We start from the raw sequence: 12,474 nt of genomic DNA on the forward strand, positions 1-12,474 counted from the left end.
TGTCAGACATATGGTTAAGGACCACACAGACATATAGAGAGGAAACCCACTGTCGCCACTTCATGGGCTACTCTTTTCGATTAGCAGCGAGGGATCTTTTATATGCACTATCCCACAGACATGATAGTACATACACCAGTTGTGGAGCACTGGCTGGAACAAAAAATAGCCCAATGGGGCCACTGACATAAATCCTGAAGCTATATATCATAATCATTAAGTCTATAAAATGACGTACCCCAAAGTTGGATGCTGCAAAGCGATCGCTCGCTGATACAGCTGTCGTTGCTGCCGTTGTGTGTGCATAGAAGGCATTAATATTAGCTAGAAGAGTGCTCATCACTGCGGGAACACCAGGACACATGTACTTCGTAGACAGACACGAAAAATGTCTGGAAATGGAAATGGAAATAAATAAATAAATGAAACTTGGAATCAATGAAGTAAAATGATGATAAAGAACGTATAGTTATTCCTTCAGTGAAAATTCATTTTATGATCAAACCCAGATTGAAAATTGTTCACTTGTATGAGAATGAGCAGACAGTAAACAGTTGAGAAAACATACTGGTTTTTTTTTAAATACAATGTTACAGTTAACGCTGGTGAAAACATCCTTGGGTTTTTTCAAAATACAATGTTACAGCGAACAGTGGAGAAAGCATAATGTTTTTTTTTTTAATACAATGTAACAGTGAACACTGAAGAAAACATCCTGGTTTTTTAAGACTACAATGTTATAGTGAACAATGGAGAAAACATTCTTGTTTTTTAATAGAATGCAACAGTGAACAGTGGAAAAAACATCTAAGGTTTTTTAATACAATGTTTCAGTGAAAACATTACATTTTTTAATACAATGTTATAGTGAACAGTGGAGAAACCATCCTAGTTTTTTTTAATACAATGTTACAGTGAACAGTGGAGAAAGCATCCTGGTTTGTTTTTAAATGCAATGTTTCATCCTGGGTTTTTGACCATTAATGACAAGTTAATACATTTATAAATTTATAGAAATGAAAGATAAAAGCAGAATGGAATTCCACTGCTGAATACTCACGTCATTGCCTGGTATATTGACTCTATCCCATATCTCATGGCAAATTCATCAACTATTTCTTGAGCAGGTTCATCAAAGTACACTTTCCAAGCTTCATCCTGCTTAAATAACAACACACCACCAAAATCAAAGTAAATTAGGATACCAGATGTAAACACAAAGCCATGAATTCCACTAACTCAAAAAGTCAAATAGGACACATACATTACCATTTGAAACTGAAGGTGAAAGTAATGAAATACAGGTATAAACGTAGTAGATATTGTGTTTCAATGAAATATGGGTATAAACTTAGTAGATATTGTGTTTCAATGAAATATGGGTGTAAGTTTAGTAGATATTGTGTTTCAATGAAATACAGGTATAAATTTAGTAGATATTGTGTTTCAATGAAAAATGGCTATAAACTTAGTAGATATTGTGTTTCAATGAAATACGGCTATAAACTTAGTGGATATTGTGTTTCAATGAAATACAGGTATAAATTTAGTAAATATTGTGTTTCAAAGAAATATGGCTATAAACTTAGTAGATATTGTGTTTCAATGAAATATGGCTATAAATTTAGTAGATATTGTGTTTCAATGAAATATGGGTATAAACTTAGTAGATATTGTGTTTCAATGAAATATGGGTGTAAGTTTAGTAGATATTGTGTTTCAATGAAATACAGGTATAAATTTAGTAGATATTGTGTTTCAATGAAATATGGCTATAAACTTAGTAGATATTGTGTTTCAATGAAATACGGCTATAAACTTAGTGGATATTGTGTTTCAATGAAATACAGGTATAAATTTAGTAAATATTGTGTTTCAAAGAAATATGGCTATAAACTTAGTAGATATTGTGTTTCAATGAAATATGGCTATAAATTTAGTAGATATTGTGTTTCAAAGAAATACAGCTATAAATGTACGGTAGTAGATATTGTGTTTCACTGAGTTTAAGCTGGTATAAAAATACTGATAGCAGTTTGATGAAGTTACTTAGATAATATATGCAAAATTAAAAAATTACATTGCATAAAAAAGAAAGAAAAAAGAAAAAGAAAAAAAAAAGAAAGAAAGAAAGAAAAAAGCCAAACAGACCTTTATTCTTTATTAACAAACAGACAAACCGTGCCTTCACAATAACACATTTTATTTGGACATAATGAGGAACAACCATTAGCTTTATGCATGTTCTGAATTCTGCCAAGATATATTCACGTTTATGAAATCTCAAATGCTGATTAAAATAATTTCCTTGACACCAACAATATAGATAACATCTTTGAAAATTCTTTTTGCAGGATGGTATGGGTTGTGTGTGTCCAAAAGACACAACACTTTCCTTGATGCACACTCACAATTTTACCTACACAAGTTGCTACGATGGCCAATACTTGCACTCATACATGTTCTATGTTATTTCTATAAATCTTTGAATGTCTTAAATGTTAAACAGTGAACCATTTAGGATGCTAAACAAAAAAAACTCTGCTCTGTCCTGTGCTAGGTTTAATTTAGTAAACTGGACAGGGAGTGGCAGTCCTCTTTGAACAGTGCAGGAAGGATTTATTGTCGAGTGACTGTTCTCCTATAAATGAGACAGTAGAATGAGATTCATGGAATCAGCCACTATTTTGCCCAATACCCATTTGACTCTGCATTGTGCAGAGATACCGTCTAGATAGTGGATAACAGTTTTATCGTTCAGATTCTATAATTGCTGAACAGACCATTCAGTAAAATGATAAGTAGGACAATTTATATAATGCTAATTTATGACAACATTGTAAAGCAATTTAAAATAAAGTAAACAACAGGAAATATTTTATAGAATACTAATCAAGACAATATTAAAAAAGGTGGTCAACGGGACAATATTTTATCAGATGCTAAATAGGGTAGACATCATATAACATGCTACTCAAGACAACATACAGGGCAACATTCTATAGGGTGCTACATAGGTCAATATTCTACAGGACAATTTTCTGTAGGACACTAACCAATACAAAACAATAAATGGGAAAATGTGTATAGTTGCATGAATTAAAGATTCTCTATGCATTTTTTATCAGATTTTATAGTAAAACAAAAGAGGGCATAAAGTGTACACATCTTCCAAGAAAAAATTTGATTAAAATGATAAACAAAAAGCTTGTTTTTGTTAAGTATACATAACACAATCAAGCTGGATTACAACACAAAAATCACAACACACAAGTTACATATCTATAACATTATGTAGCTTTTGCTGGTTATCTGATATGCTTGTTACCTGAAAATTAAGCACTTACTATAATTTAATTTGGATTACTTAGAACAAATTGTAGATGTTTATTGCACATACCTGTAATAATAGCTTGGTTGTTGTGGTTTTTATTTTTAAATTGTAATGCTGAACTTTGCTTTTTAACAAACTAGTTTTTTTGTCTTTAACTATTATTATTTAACCTCCCAAAACTCTAAAAGCATCATTATTATTACAATCAATGTTTTAAATGCATTTCAATTATAGCTGAACCTATTATTAATGTCACCTTGTATATAAAACCACCTGTCTATAATGGGAATTTTTGAATTATCCCTTCCACATACATAACCATCTGATCACAACTACCATATCGAATGTTTGAATAAAAAGGAAAGGTATTCAATAATTCAATCTTTCTGTTCTTAAGAGTAATAATCTGGTAATGACTGATGTTATTCAAATAAAGTCAAACAGCAGACCACAAATAGATGCTTGAATTAATATTCAAAAACATTTTTAACCCATATTTTGGAATATGATTGGAAAGTACATGTTCTTCATATATATATTTATCAAGGCAAGGAACATTTTGTTCAGTATCGCATTGCAATTTGCTATGCAAGTTTCAGAGTTTGTTACACAATTTAAAAACATTAAACAATAGTTGCTAATCAATTTTTAATTGACTAGAAATATGACTAATCAAGATTTTGAAAACAAAATGTTTCCTACAAGAAAGAAAAAAGAGAGTAAAATACATAATGTATTTCTAAACTGATAATGCTGCTTTAATGACATTGTCTCAAGTCTATTTTCTTCAGTGTATTTACTTTATTATTAATACCTAGAAAAAACCCCTCATTTGAGGATAATACTATCATTAAAAAGAAACAGAATTTTGTCTGCTCAAAATATTTTTACAAATCATCAGATAACATGATGACAAAATTAAAGACTTTTCCTTTATTACCAAAAAAAAGAGATACCAAAAAAGTTGTATTATTATTAGTTTAAAGAGCAATTAATGGCATTAAAGTAACTACTGAAACATTTAAGATTTCACTCTCATATAAAATAATTTTATTACTGGGTAGCTAAACTGAACTATGATATTTCACTAATGATAGATAGATAGAATAGATGTTTAAGGACACCCCAGCATGAAAAAATACATCAGCTATTGAGTGTCAAACAATGGTAAATCCAATTCACTAATGACAACAAAAACATAACGTAAAACATAAGATAAACTAAAAAGACCAGATAAAAAGCACGCAGGGTCAGCATGCAGGTACATACAAAAGAACTCTTTTTTACCCCTTTAGCATTGGGGAGTTTAACCTCGCCACCAGCTTGTTCACAAAGGTAGTGGAAGAGATTCTGAAAAGAAAAACAGAGAGAAAACATTATCATATATCATCCACATTGATTCATGAGTGCATGTCATCACAATTATATTTATTCCAATGAGCTGTCCTGTGCTAGTACTGATTTAGTAAACTAGTCTGGGAGTGGCAGTCCTCTGGTAATACTGGAATGATGCATTGTCTAGTAAAGTTATATTTATTCCAGTGAGCTGTCCTGTGCTAATACTTATTTGGCCTCAGACTAGAGTTATCCACCCATTTGGTTGTCCAAAATACGGAAGCTAATGCGAGAAAATATAGTTTTCTTGTGATGTGATTAATGGCTGGGGAGCTGCTTAGTATACTGGATTGTTACACTGGGTTTGACAGGTAAGAGGATGCAGTTGGTGAATATGTGCACTAGGTTTACACTGGATACTGCAAAATTTGTGTAAAATGCAGAGAAATGGGTGTGATTCGGTCCCTTAGCCCACATGTGTTTGTTTACATTGATATAACGCGGAAAAGAGCTGGACAACAGATGTTGTCCTTTCGAGTGTTCAATGGGCCCAGGCAGGTAATGTTTCCCGTGAAATGCTAATGGCCTGGTGAAATTAATAAAAGTGCTACAGCCACTGGGGCTACATGAGAATACACAGTGAAATTAATTGTGGTCTGAGGCCTGATATAGTAGGATGTTTGACACAGGGTGACACACTTTGATACCTAATTGTGAGGTAACTATGTCAGTTACAGCACTCAAAATGTACATGCTAATTGTCCAGATAGGTGGAAATCTGAAACTAATCAGTTTGGGTGGTGAATATTTTATTTTGTTTAATTAAATTAAATTTTATTATATTTATATTTTCAAAATTTGTAATTTCACAAATTATGACATAATTCAGCATGCATTGTACCCCTATCAGGTCATAGGTCATTCTTTTCAATCAGGCTGTATCCCTACACCCTATGAGAGCCTCACTTTGAAGGTTAAGGTCAAATAAGTCAATATGGAGGATTTCTTCAATGATGTTTGACACAGGGTGACACACTTTGATACCAAATTGTGAGGTAATTATGCCAGTTACAGCACTCAAAATGTACATCATAATTGTGCAGATAGGTGGAAATCTGAAAGTTATCAGTTTGGGTGATGAATATTTTATTTCTTTAAATTAAATTAAATTTTATTATATTTATATTTTCAAAATTTGTAATTTCACAAATTATGACATAATTCAGCATGCATTGTACCCCTATCAGGTCATAGGTCATTCTTTTCAATCAGAATGTATCCCTGCACCCTGTGAGGGCCTCACTTTGAGTAATTGAGCTAATTGAACAAGTGAAAATGGAGGCTTTTTATCAAAAATACCAGAGGGTAATTTTTTCAAAATGTGATCCTGGGCCAAATGGTGAATGTATAATGTGGAATGGGCCTCCCAGACCAAATGGATATGGTGCTATTAAGTTCAAATCACCAATCACAGGCCAGTATCGTACAGTAAATGCTCACAGATTAAGTTTCATGGTCTTTAATAAGGAGATGGACATAGATGGCAGTGACATCAGTCACCTGTGCCATAACCATCTTTGTATGTTTAAAGATCACTTATCTGCTGAGCCACATGCAATTAACAGCTCGCGCATACAATGTGTGAACCGGGATGTCTGTCAGAGACATGGACAATACCCTCCCTGCCTCTTGCATCTCAGAATGCATAACATATAAGAATGTAAAACAATAACAAAGTTTAATTTAAAGAAATATTTTATGTCATAAAATCACATATAAATATCACATATAAATATCACATGATACATTTATTCAAAAGCATACATTTATTCACATTACTATTTTTTATTGTTTAAAGTCAGTCTTCAATGTCTAGGGTTCATATCCACAGCAGAAATGCTATCATGCAAACTGATAGTTCCTATATTATATGTATCACTTGAAGGTTTGTGACAAAAATTACTTTGAATAACTGTGGTCACAGGAGTTGTCTGTTCTTTGACTGTCAATATCTAATAATCCTTTCTTGTAGTCAGCTTGTTGATCTCTGTGCAAATGTTTATATCGTAAGTGATCTCTAATTTTACTTCCTTGCTGGACTAAGTGCCTTTTAATCACCTGTGGATTGTTTTGATATCTTTTTTGATAGTCCGACTCTTTGTCCATCTGACGCAGTGAACGCCTCACCCGAGCTGACAGTTCGATGCCACAGTACTTGCACTTTTCTATCATCGATGTTCCCGGGGCGTTGTTCAGCCTGTGGATGGTGGATGCAGCTCTCCCAGTCATCGTTCGTGAATAGTTCACATTCTTAGGTAAGGAAACACTGAGAGAACGGTTCGCAGCCTCACATTTCTGTGTGTCTGTATACAGTTTCATTTGCTCTACAGCTGAAATACTTAGTTTAATCTTCAGAAGTTCCAGTACTAACATTTTGTCATTTTCATTCATATTCAGCTCTGTGATTCTGTGTGTACCCAGGAACATGGATCGGTGCCACCAGTTGTTCGTTATTCCTCCACTGCAGACGACCGAGTACCGCGAACACTTTGAACAGTCACCACTGTAGCACGAAAGTGTCGATTGCAGGACCTTTGGTAAGTTTCGTTTCAGTACACCGATATTACCAGTGTGTAGTTTCATCAGTTCTTTAAGAATTAAACTGCACCTTGCTTTCATATCCTGGCTGAATACCTTCTGTGCTTCACGCTTTTGTTCACGGGTGGACCCAGTAAACATGTCGGGACTGAAGTTAGCTTTGTAACACTTACGAAACTGACTCTGACCTAAGTGGGTTGGATCAGCTAGCCGCTGCACTTTCCACATTGGATGTAGAAGTTTCAAAGCACTATCAACTCCAGCAGATGATCTGGAATCTCCATCTGTTGTGACGTATTTTATGAGAATACCTTGTAGAGCCAAGTCTGTTCCGATATCTTTTCCCATCTCGTATTCTGACAGCGGAGCAAATGGCGGCAAGTTTGCTGTGCAGTCAGGATGACCACCGGGACACGTCACATGAATACCTTTGTTTCTTAACCAGGCTCCGGTCCAACAAAGTTTATTCTGGAAGCAGGCACTTACAATGAATTTTCTTTCAGTCATTGTTTCACACGCAAGTCCTATAGCTTGTGATGCATTCTGGCCCGGTTTCTTCCGACTTGTTATTGTCGTGGAGTTTATCTCCCATCCATGGCTATGTTAATTTCATCACGTTCATTTCCACGTTTCATGTTAATGTCTTTCAGTAGCTCAACTTTTTGTGCCATATCTTTTTCATTTAGATCTGTTACAGCCGTTGATACCTTGTATGATGTTCTCTGCATGCTGCTCCGACACGGCGGTGGAATGTCCATGCCTGCCAATAGCACTCTCGCTCTCGTATTGCCGACGGGAGTATCTTGGAGACCGATAGCAAGACCCACATTAGTTTTTGCTGCATTTGGGCCAGGTTTATTTGTCTTCACCTCATTGTACAATTTGCTTTCAGGAGCAGTGAAGTCACAATTCACACAGTGTAGTGTGATTTTCCAACAAAGACCCCACTTAACCTCTTTTAATATTTGCATTTCAGGCTCGTCGCACTCAGGGGAAGCTGTTGAGTGGCATCTGAAAGCTGCATTCCATGCATCTACCATTCTGTCATTGTCCATTATTCTCATGCCTTCTTTGTCTTTACACTGTTGTTCTTCTTTCATTTCAGACGCAGTACATGTACTCGTAATGGGACGTAGCAGGCGGACTGGCTGTGACGCACCTTTGCAATCTGGAGTGGATATGGTGGCTGAAGTGGAACTCGACTTCGTGACCAAGGCAAACTCGTCTATATTCATCCGGACTACTGGTCGCAACTTCTCAGTGTGAGATTCTGGACTTGCATGTTCATGCAGCAGAGTTGCACCCTTATTCCAAGGTGCATGTCCCTTCTTGAACTGTGTCTTTCGTCTTGTATTGCCTTCCATGGATGCGACTCGTAGTGTATAAAACAGTGAAATACTTATTGTGGTATGCATGTCCACCCTTATATATATGTTCATGTGTGATGTCACTTTCAGTTCTGATGCATTAAAACATTTCAGTGCAGTGGCAGTTGACGAATCCAGGTGAAAACCCCCTTCGGTCAAAACCCCCTCGGTCAAAACCCCCTCCAGTCAAAACCCCCTCCAGTCAAAACCCCCTGCAATAAATAGTCAGACGGTCAAAACCCCCTCTTATTATTATTGTTTGGTATTTATAGTGGTAAAGTTGGTATAATATTAACATAGATGAATAATTGTTTTAATCTCTTTTGAATAATTATCTGAAATATATTTATTTATGTTGTTATTTAGTGTATGTTACACTACATAGACTTTAGGCTTTCAGTGAAGCTACTCATAGACTTAGAATTGTAGTTTTTACAAAATGTTTGATCTTAGAGATAGATGTAATTGGGAAGCCTAGGAAAACTACTTATATAATATAATAGTATAATGAAAGAACTTGATAGTAATTTGCAATATAAGGAAAGAACATGATAGTAATTAGCAACAACAACAACAGCTTGATCTTGGCTAGCTGCTGCAGGGATTAATGTAATTGGGAAGCCTTGAGAAATCCTTTAAATAATATAATGAAAGAATTTGATAGTAATTAGCAATCTCTGTTACTTATGTGATCTTAGCTATTGAAGGGATCTTAGCTATTGATGGGATTAATGATATAGCAGTTATTTTTGAACATGAAAGTAGAGTACATGCAGCAAATGTCACATGGGATGCTACAAGAAAATGGTTAGGGTCTGGTCTATTAATCATTCATTCTGTGAACAACCATGGAAGTGATACAAAATCACAAGGGTGGTCAAAAGCTTCTGCATGAAGGATATATGTATACCAAAAAGAACAAGTCTAAGTCTACAGTACAAAAGTCTATGCAATCAAATGTTATAATATGCAAGTGTGAATAAATATTTTGGGTATTAATTATTTTGTCATTTCTTATAATTATTTCCTAAATAAGGGGGTTTTGACTGGAGGGGGTTTTGACTGGAGGGGGTTTTGACCGGAGGGGGGGTTTAGACTGAGGGGGTTTTGACCGAGGGGGTTTTGACCGGAAGGGGTTTTGACCGGAGGGGGTTTTGACCGGTCACCGCAGTGGACAGCTTTTTTTTGTTCACTGTGTATTCGGTACTGCATCTTTGCAGACTGGTGCCCTGTCCTCTGCATTCAGGTGTGACCTGTTACGGTGTGCAGACACCTTGCTAATTACCCTCACCAGAATGACACTCGAGCAGTCCTAATTTGTAATTGGCATATATTGACTGTGTGCAGTATCCAAAATTTTACAGTTTTAAAGATTAAATTTTGTTTAAAAAGAGAACTTTGTGGGAATTTATTTTTTGAAAATGTATTAATTTAAATTAAATTGATTTTTTTTTGGAAAAAATCATATTCCTGCCAACTGCTATATTTCAATTGCAGAGAACACAATAAGGAGCAAGTTTCTTTTTGTTGTTCAGCAAAATGTCTGTAACTTTTAAAGTTATTGCATAATTACTAGTCCACTATTGGGAATAATTTGACGCAGATTGCCGCCTTTTGCGGCACAGGCAGTCCCCCATTTCACAGGCTCCAATAGCCATATTTGGTATCAAATATTCTTTTTATTGCCTGTATGCAACTTGACATATGTATTTAAATGCCATATGTGAGTTTGAGTGTCATGGTGAAAACTATTTTGGTCTGATAGGCCTCAGACTAGAGTTATCCACCCATTTGGTTGTCCAAAATACGGAAGCTAATGCGAGAAAATATAGTTTTCTTGTGATGTGATTAATGACTGGGGAGCTGCTTAGTATACTGGATTGTTACACTGGGTTTGACAGGTAAGAGGATGCAGTTGGTGAATATGTGCACTTGGTTTACACTGGATACTGCATAATGTCCCCCAGAGCACATTGAAGTCATGCAAAATTTGTGTAAAATGCAGAGAAATGGGTGTGATTCGGTCCCTTAGCCCACGTGTGTTTGTTTACATTGATATAATGCGGAAAAGAGCTGGACAACAGATGTCGTCCTTTCGAGTGTTCAATGGGCCCAGGCAGGTAATGTTTCCCGTGAAATGCTAATGGCCTGGTGAAATTAATAAAAGTGCTACAGCCACTGGGGCTACATGAGAATACATAGTGAAATTAATTGTGGTCTGAGGCCATTTAGTAAACTAGTCTGGGAGTGGCAGTCCTCTTTGAGTAGTATTGGAATTGAAGAATGCATTGTAAAGGATCTCCTTGGAGTAACTGTCATGGAATCACCCACTATTTTGCCAAATGCCCATTCGACTACATTGTACAGAGATGTGATCTTGATCATGGATAATGGTTTTGTTAATCAGATTAGCATCAACTTATACAAACAAATCAGAGCTATGAGCTTATAAAACGTGATGAAAAAAAAGTTATATTCACATTTTTTTTAAGCCAGTTAATTACTAGCAATTATTAACATCTTTCAAGAGTTTTTAAATATTAGAACTGATTCTGTTACCAACTACTTATTTTCTATATTGTGACATATACAGACTGATAAAATCAACAACAGTGTAAATTATATCATATATCGTATTAATTAAAACAAAAAAGATTCCTTATTTTTAATATCTGTTAACTTGAAATCACAAAAATGCAATATTTCAATGTTCTTCTGTTGATTTCACATCACAGCTTAACCTGTTTGCTACCGTTGATGTGTATACACGTCAAGCGTCATCACAATGATGTCACTTAGCATTGTTTTCATTTAAAATTCGTTTTCTAAAATAATTTTTGACATTTTTGTCAAAAACAAAGTAAGAAAATGTCAATAAATAGTCTTAGAATGACATATCCAAATATTTGCTAAAATGGTGTTTAAAAAAGAAGAAGAAGAAATGACCAGTCAAATGGCACGTGCTATTGTTTGTTTAAATTTGTCAAAAAGAATGAGGCAGGATAAGGGTTAAAAAAACACTCTTCATTATTATTTTGCACCTATAATTTCTTTAGACAATGTGGGCACAAGCCTGGTTGCCGTGGTTACCTCATGAAGGCATGTGTACTGCACGTGGTAGGGTGCGACTTTCTCCTCTCCCTTTATCTCTACACTAATATGAAGACGAATAGCACCAGAGACAGCAGATTTGTCCGTTCGCTTCTCTGTGGAAGAAAATGTTAAAATAGTCAAAACATTTTAAGTATTATTTTTAAAGTAGCACCAACTAAAACCAGTAGACCTACTGCATATTCAATAGTGTATGAATTATCTGCATAAAAGATTTTAAAATAGTGAAAACATTGTAAAAACAATTTTCAGTGGCAACAATATAAACAACATAAACCAGCATAATATTCAATAACATAAAAAAAGATTTTTTTTTTAAATAGTCAAAAATATTTTAAGAACAATTTTCAAAGTGGCAACTGTATAAACTTGCAATATTAATTAATATATAAAATTTTAAATATTAGTTTCAATGAAAAATAAAAAATATTTTTGATTATAAATTATATATGTGCATTTGAGGTGTGTTTAATTTAAGATTTCGTATGTAGATAAATCTGTCACCAAAACCCCCCAAGAAACTGACTACATATACACAAATGTATATATGTATGACATCTTACCCAAATTATACCAGACATCCATTTCACCGCTGAGAGTGCGAACTTCAATGATTGTCTGCCCAAGAAAGTCATCTGACTCTCTTGTCAGTTTCTGCCGTAGCCTAGACTTCAAATCATTATCTTCATCCCTTTGTATGAAAAAATAAGATGATTACAATCATTACCA

The 12,474-nt window shown here is 34.8% G+C and overlaps 1 protein-coding gene across 8 annotated transcripts in view; it reads right to left on the minus strand.

Moving 5' to 3' along the window:
• Window positions 1-12,474, minus strand: part of LOC121384461 (protein unc-13 homolog B-like) — a 254,702-nt gene that overhangs the window by 40,457 nt on the left and 201,771 nt on the right. For 5 of the 8 annotated variants that reach the window (XM_041514890.1, XM_041514875.1, XM_041514909.1 and 2 more), the window contains 5 exons: window positions 12,309-12,436; window positions 11,725-11,840; window positions 4,604-4,684; window positions 1,061-1,161; window positions 239-392 (listed from right to left, as the gene is read on the minus strand). In XM_041514890.1, coding sequence (XP_041370824.1) covers window positions 239-392; window positions 1,061-1,161; window positions 4,604-4,684; window positions 11,725-11,840; window positions 12,309-12,436 — 580 coding nt within the window. The remainder of the gene's footprint in view (window positions 1-238; window positions 393-1,060; window positions 1,162-4,603; window positions 4,685-11,724; window positions 11,841-12,308; window positions 12,437-12,474) is intronic. The other 3 variants (XM_041514902.1, XM_041514896.1, XM_041514884.1) reach the window with 3 other exon arrangements.

Source organism: Gigantopelta aegis, chromosome 2 (genome assembly GCF_016097555.1).
Source record: "Gigantopelta aegis isolate Gae_Host chromosome 2, Gae_host_genome, whole genome shotgun sequence".
In the NCBI taxonomy this organism is placed as follows: domain Eukaryota; kingdom Metazoa; phylum Mollusca; class Gastropoda; order Neomphalida; family Peltospiridae; genus Gigantopelta; species Gigantopelta aegis.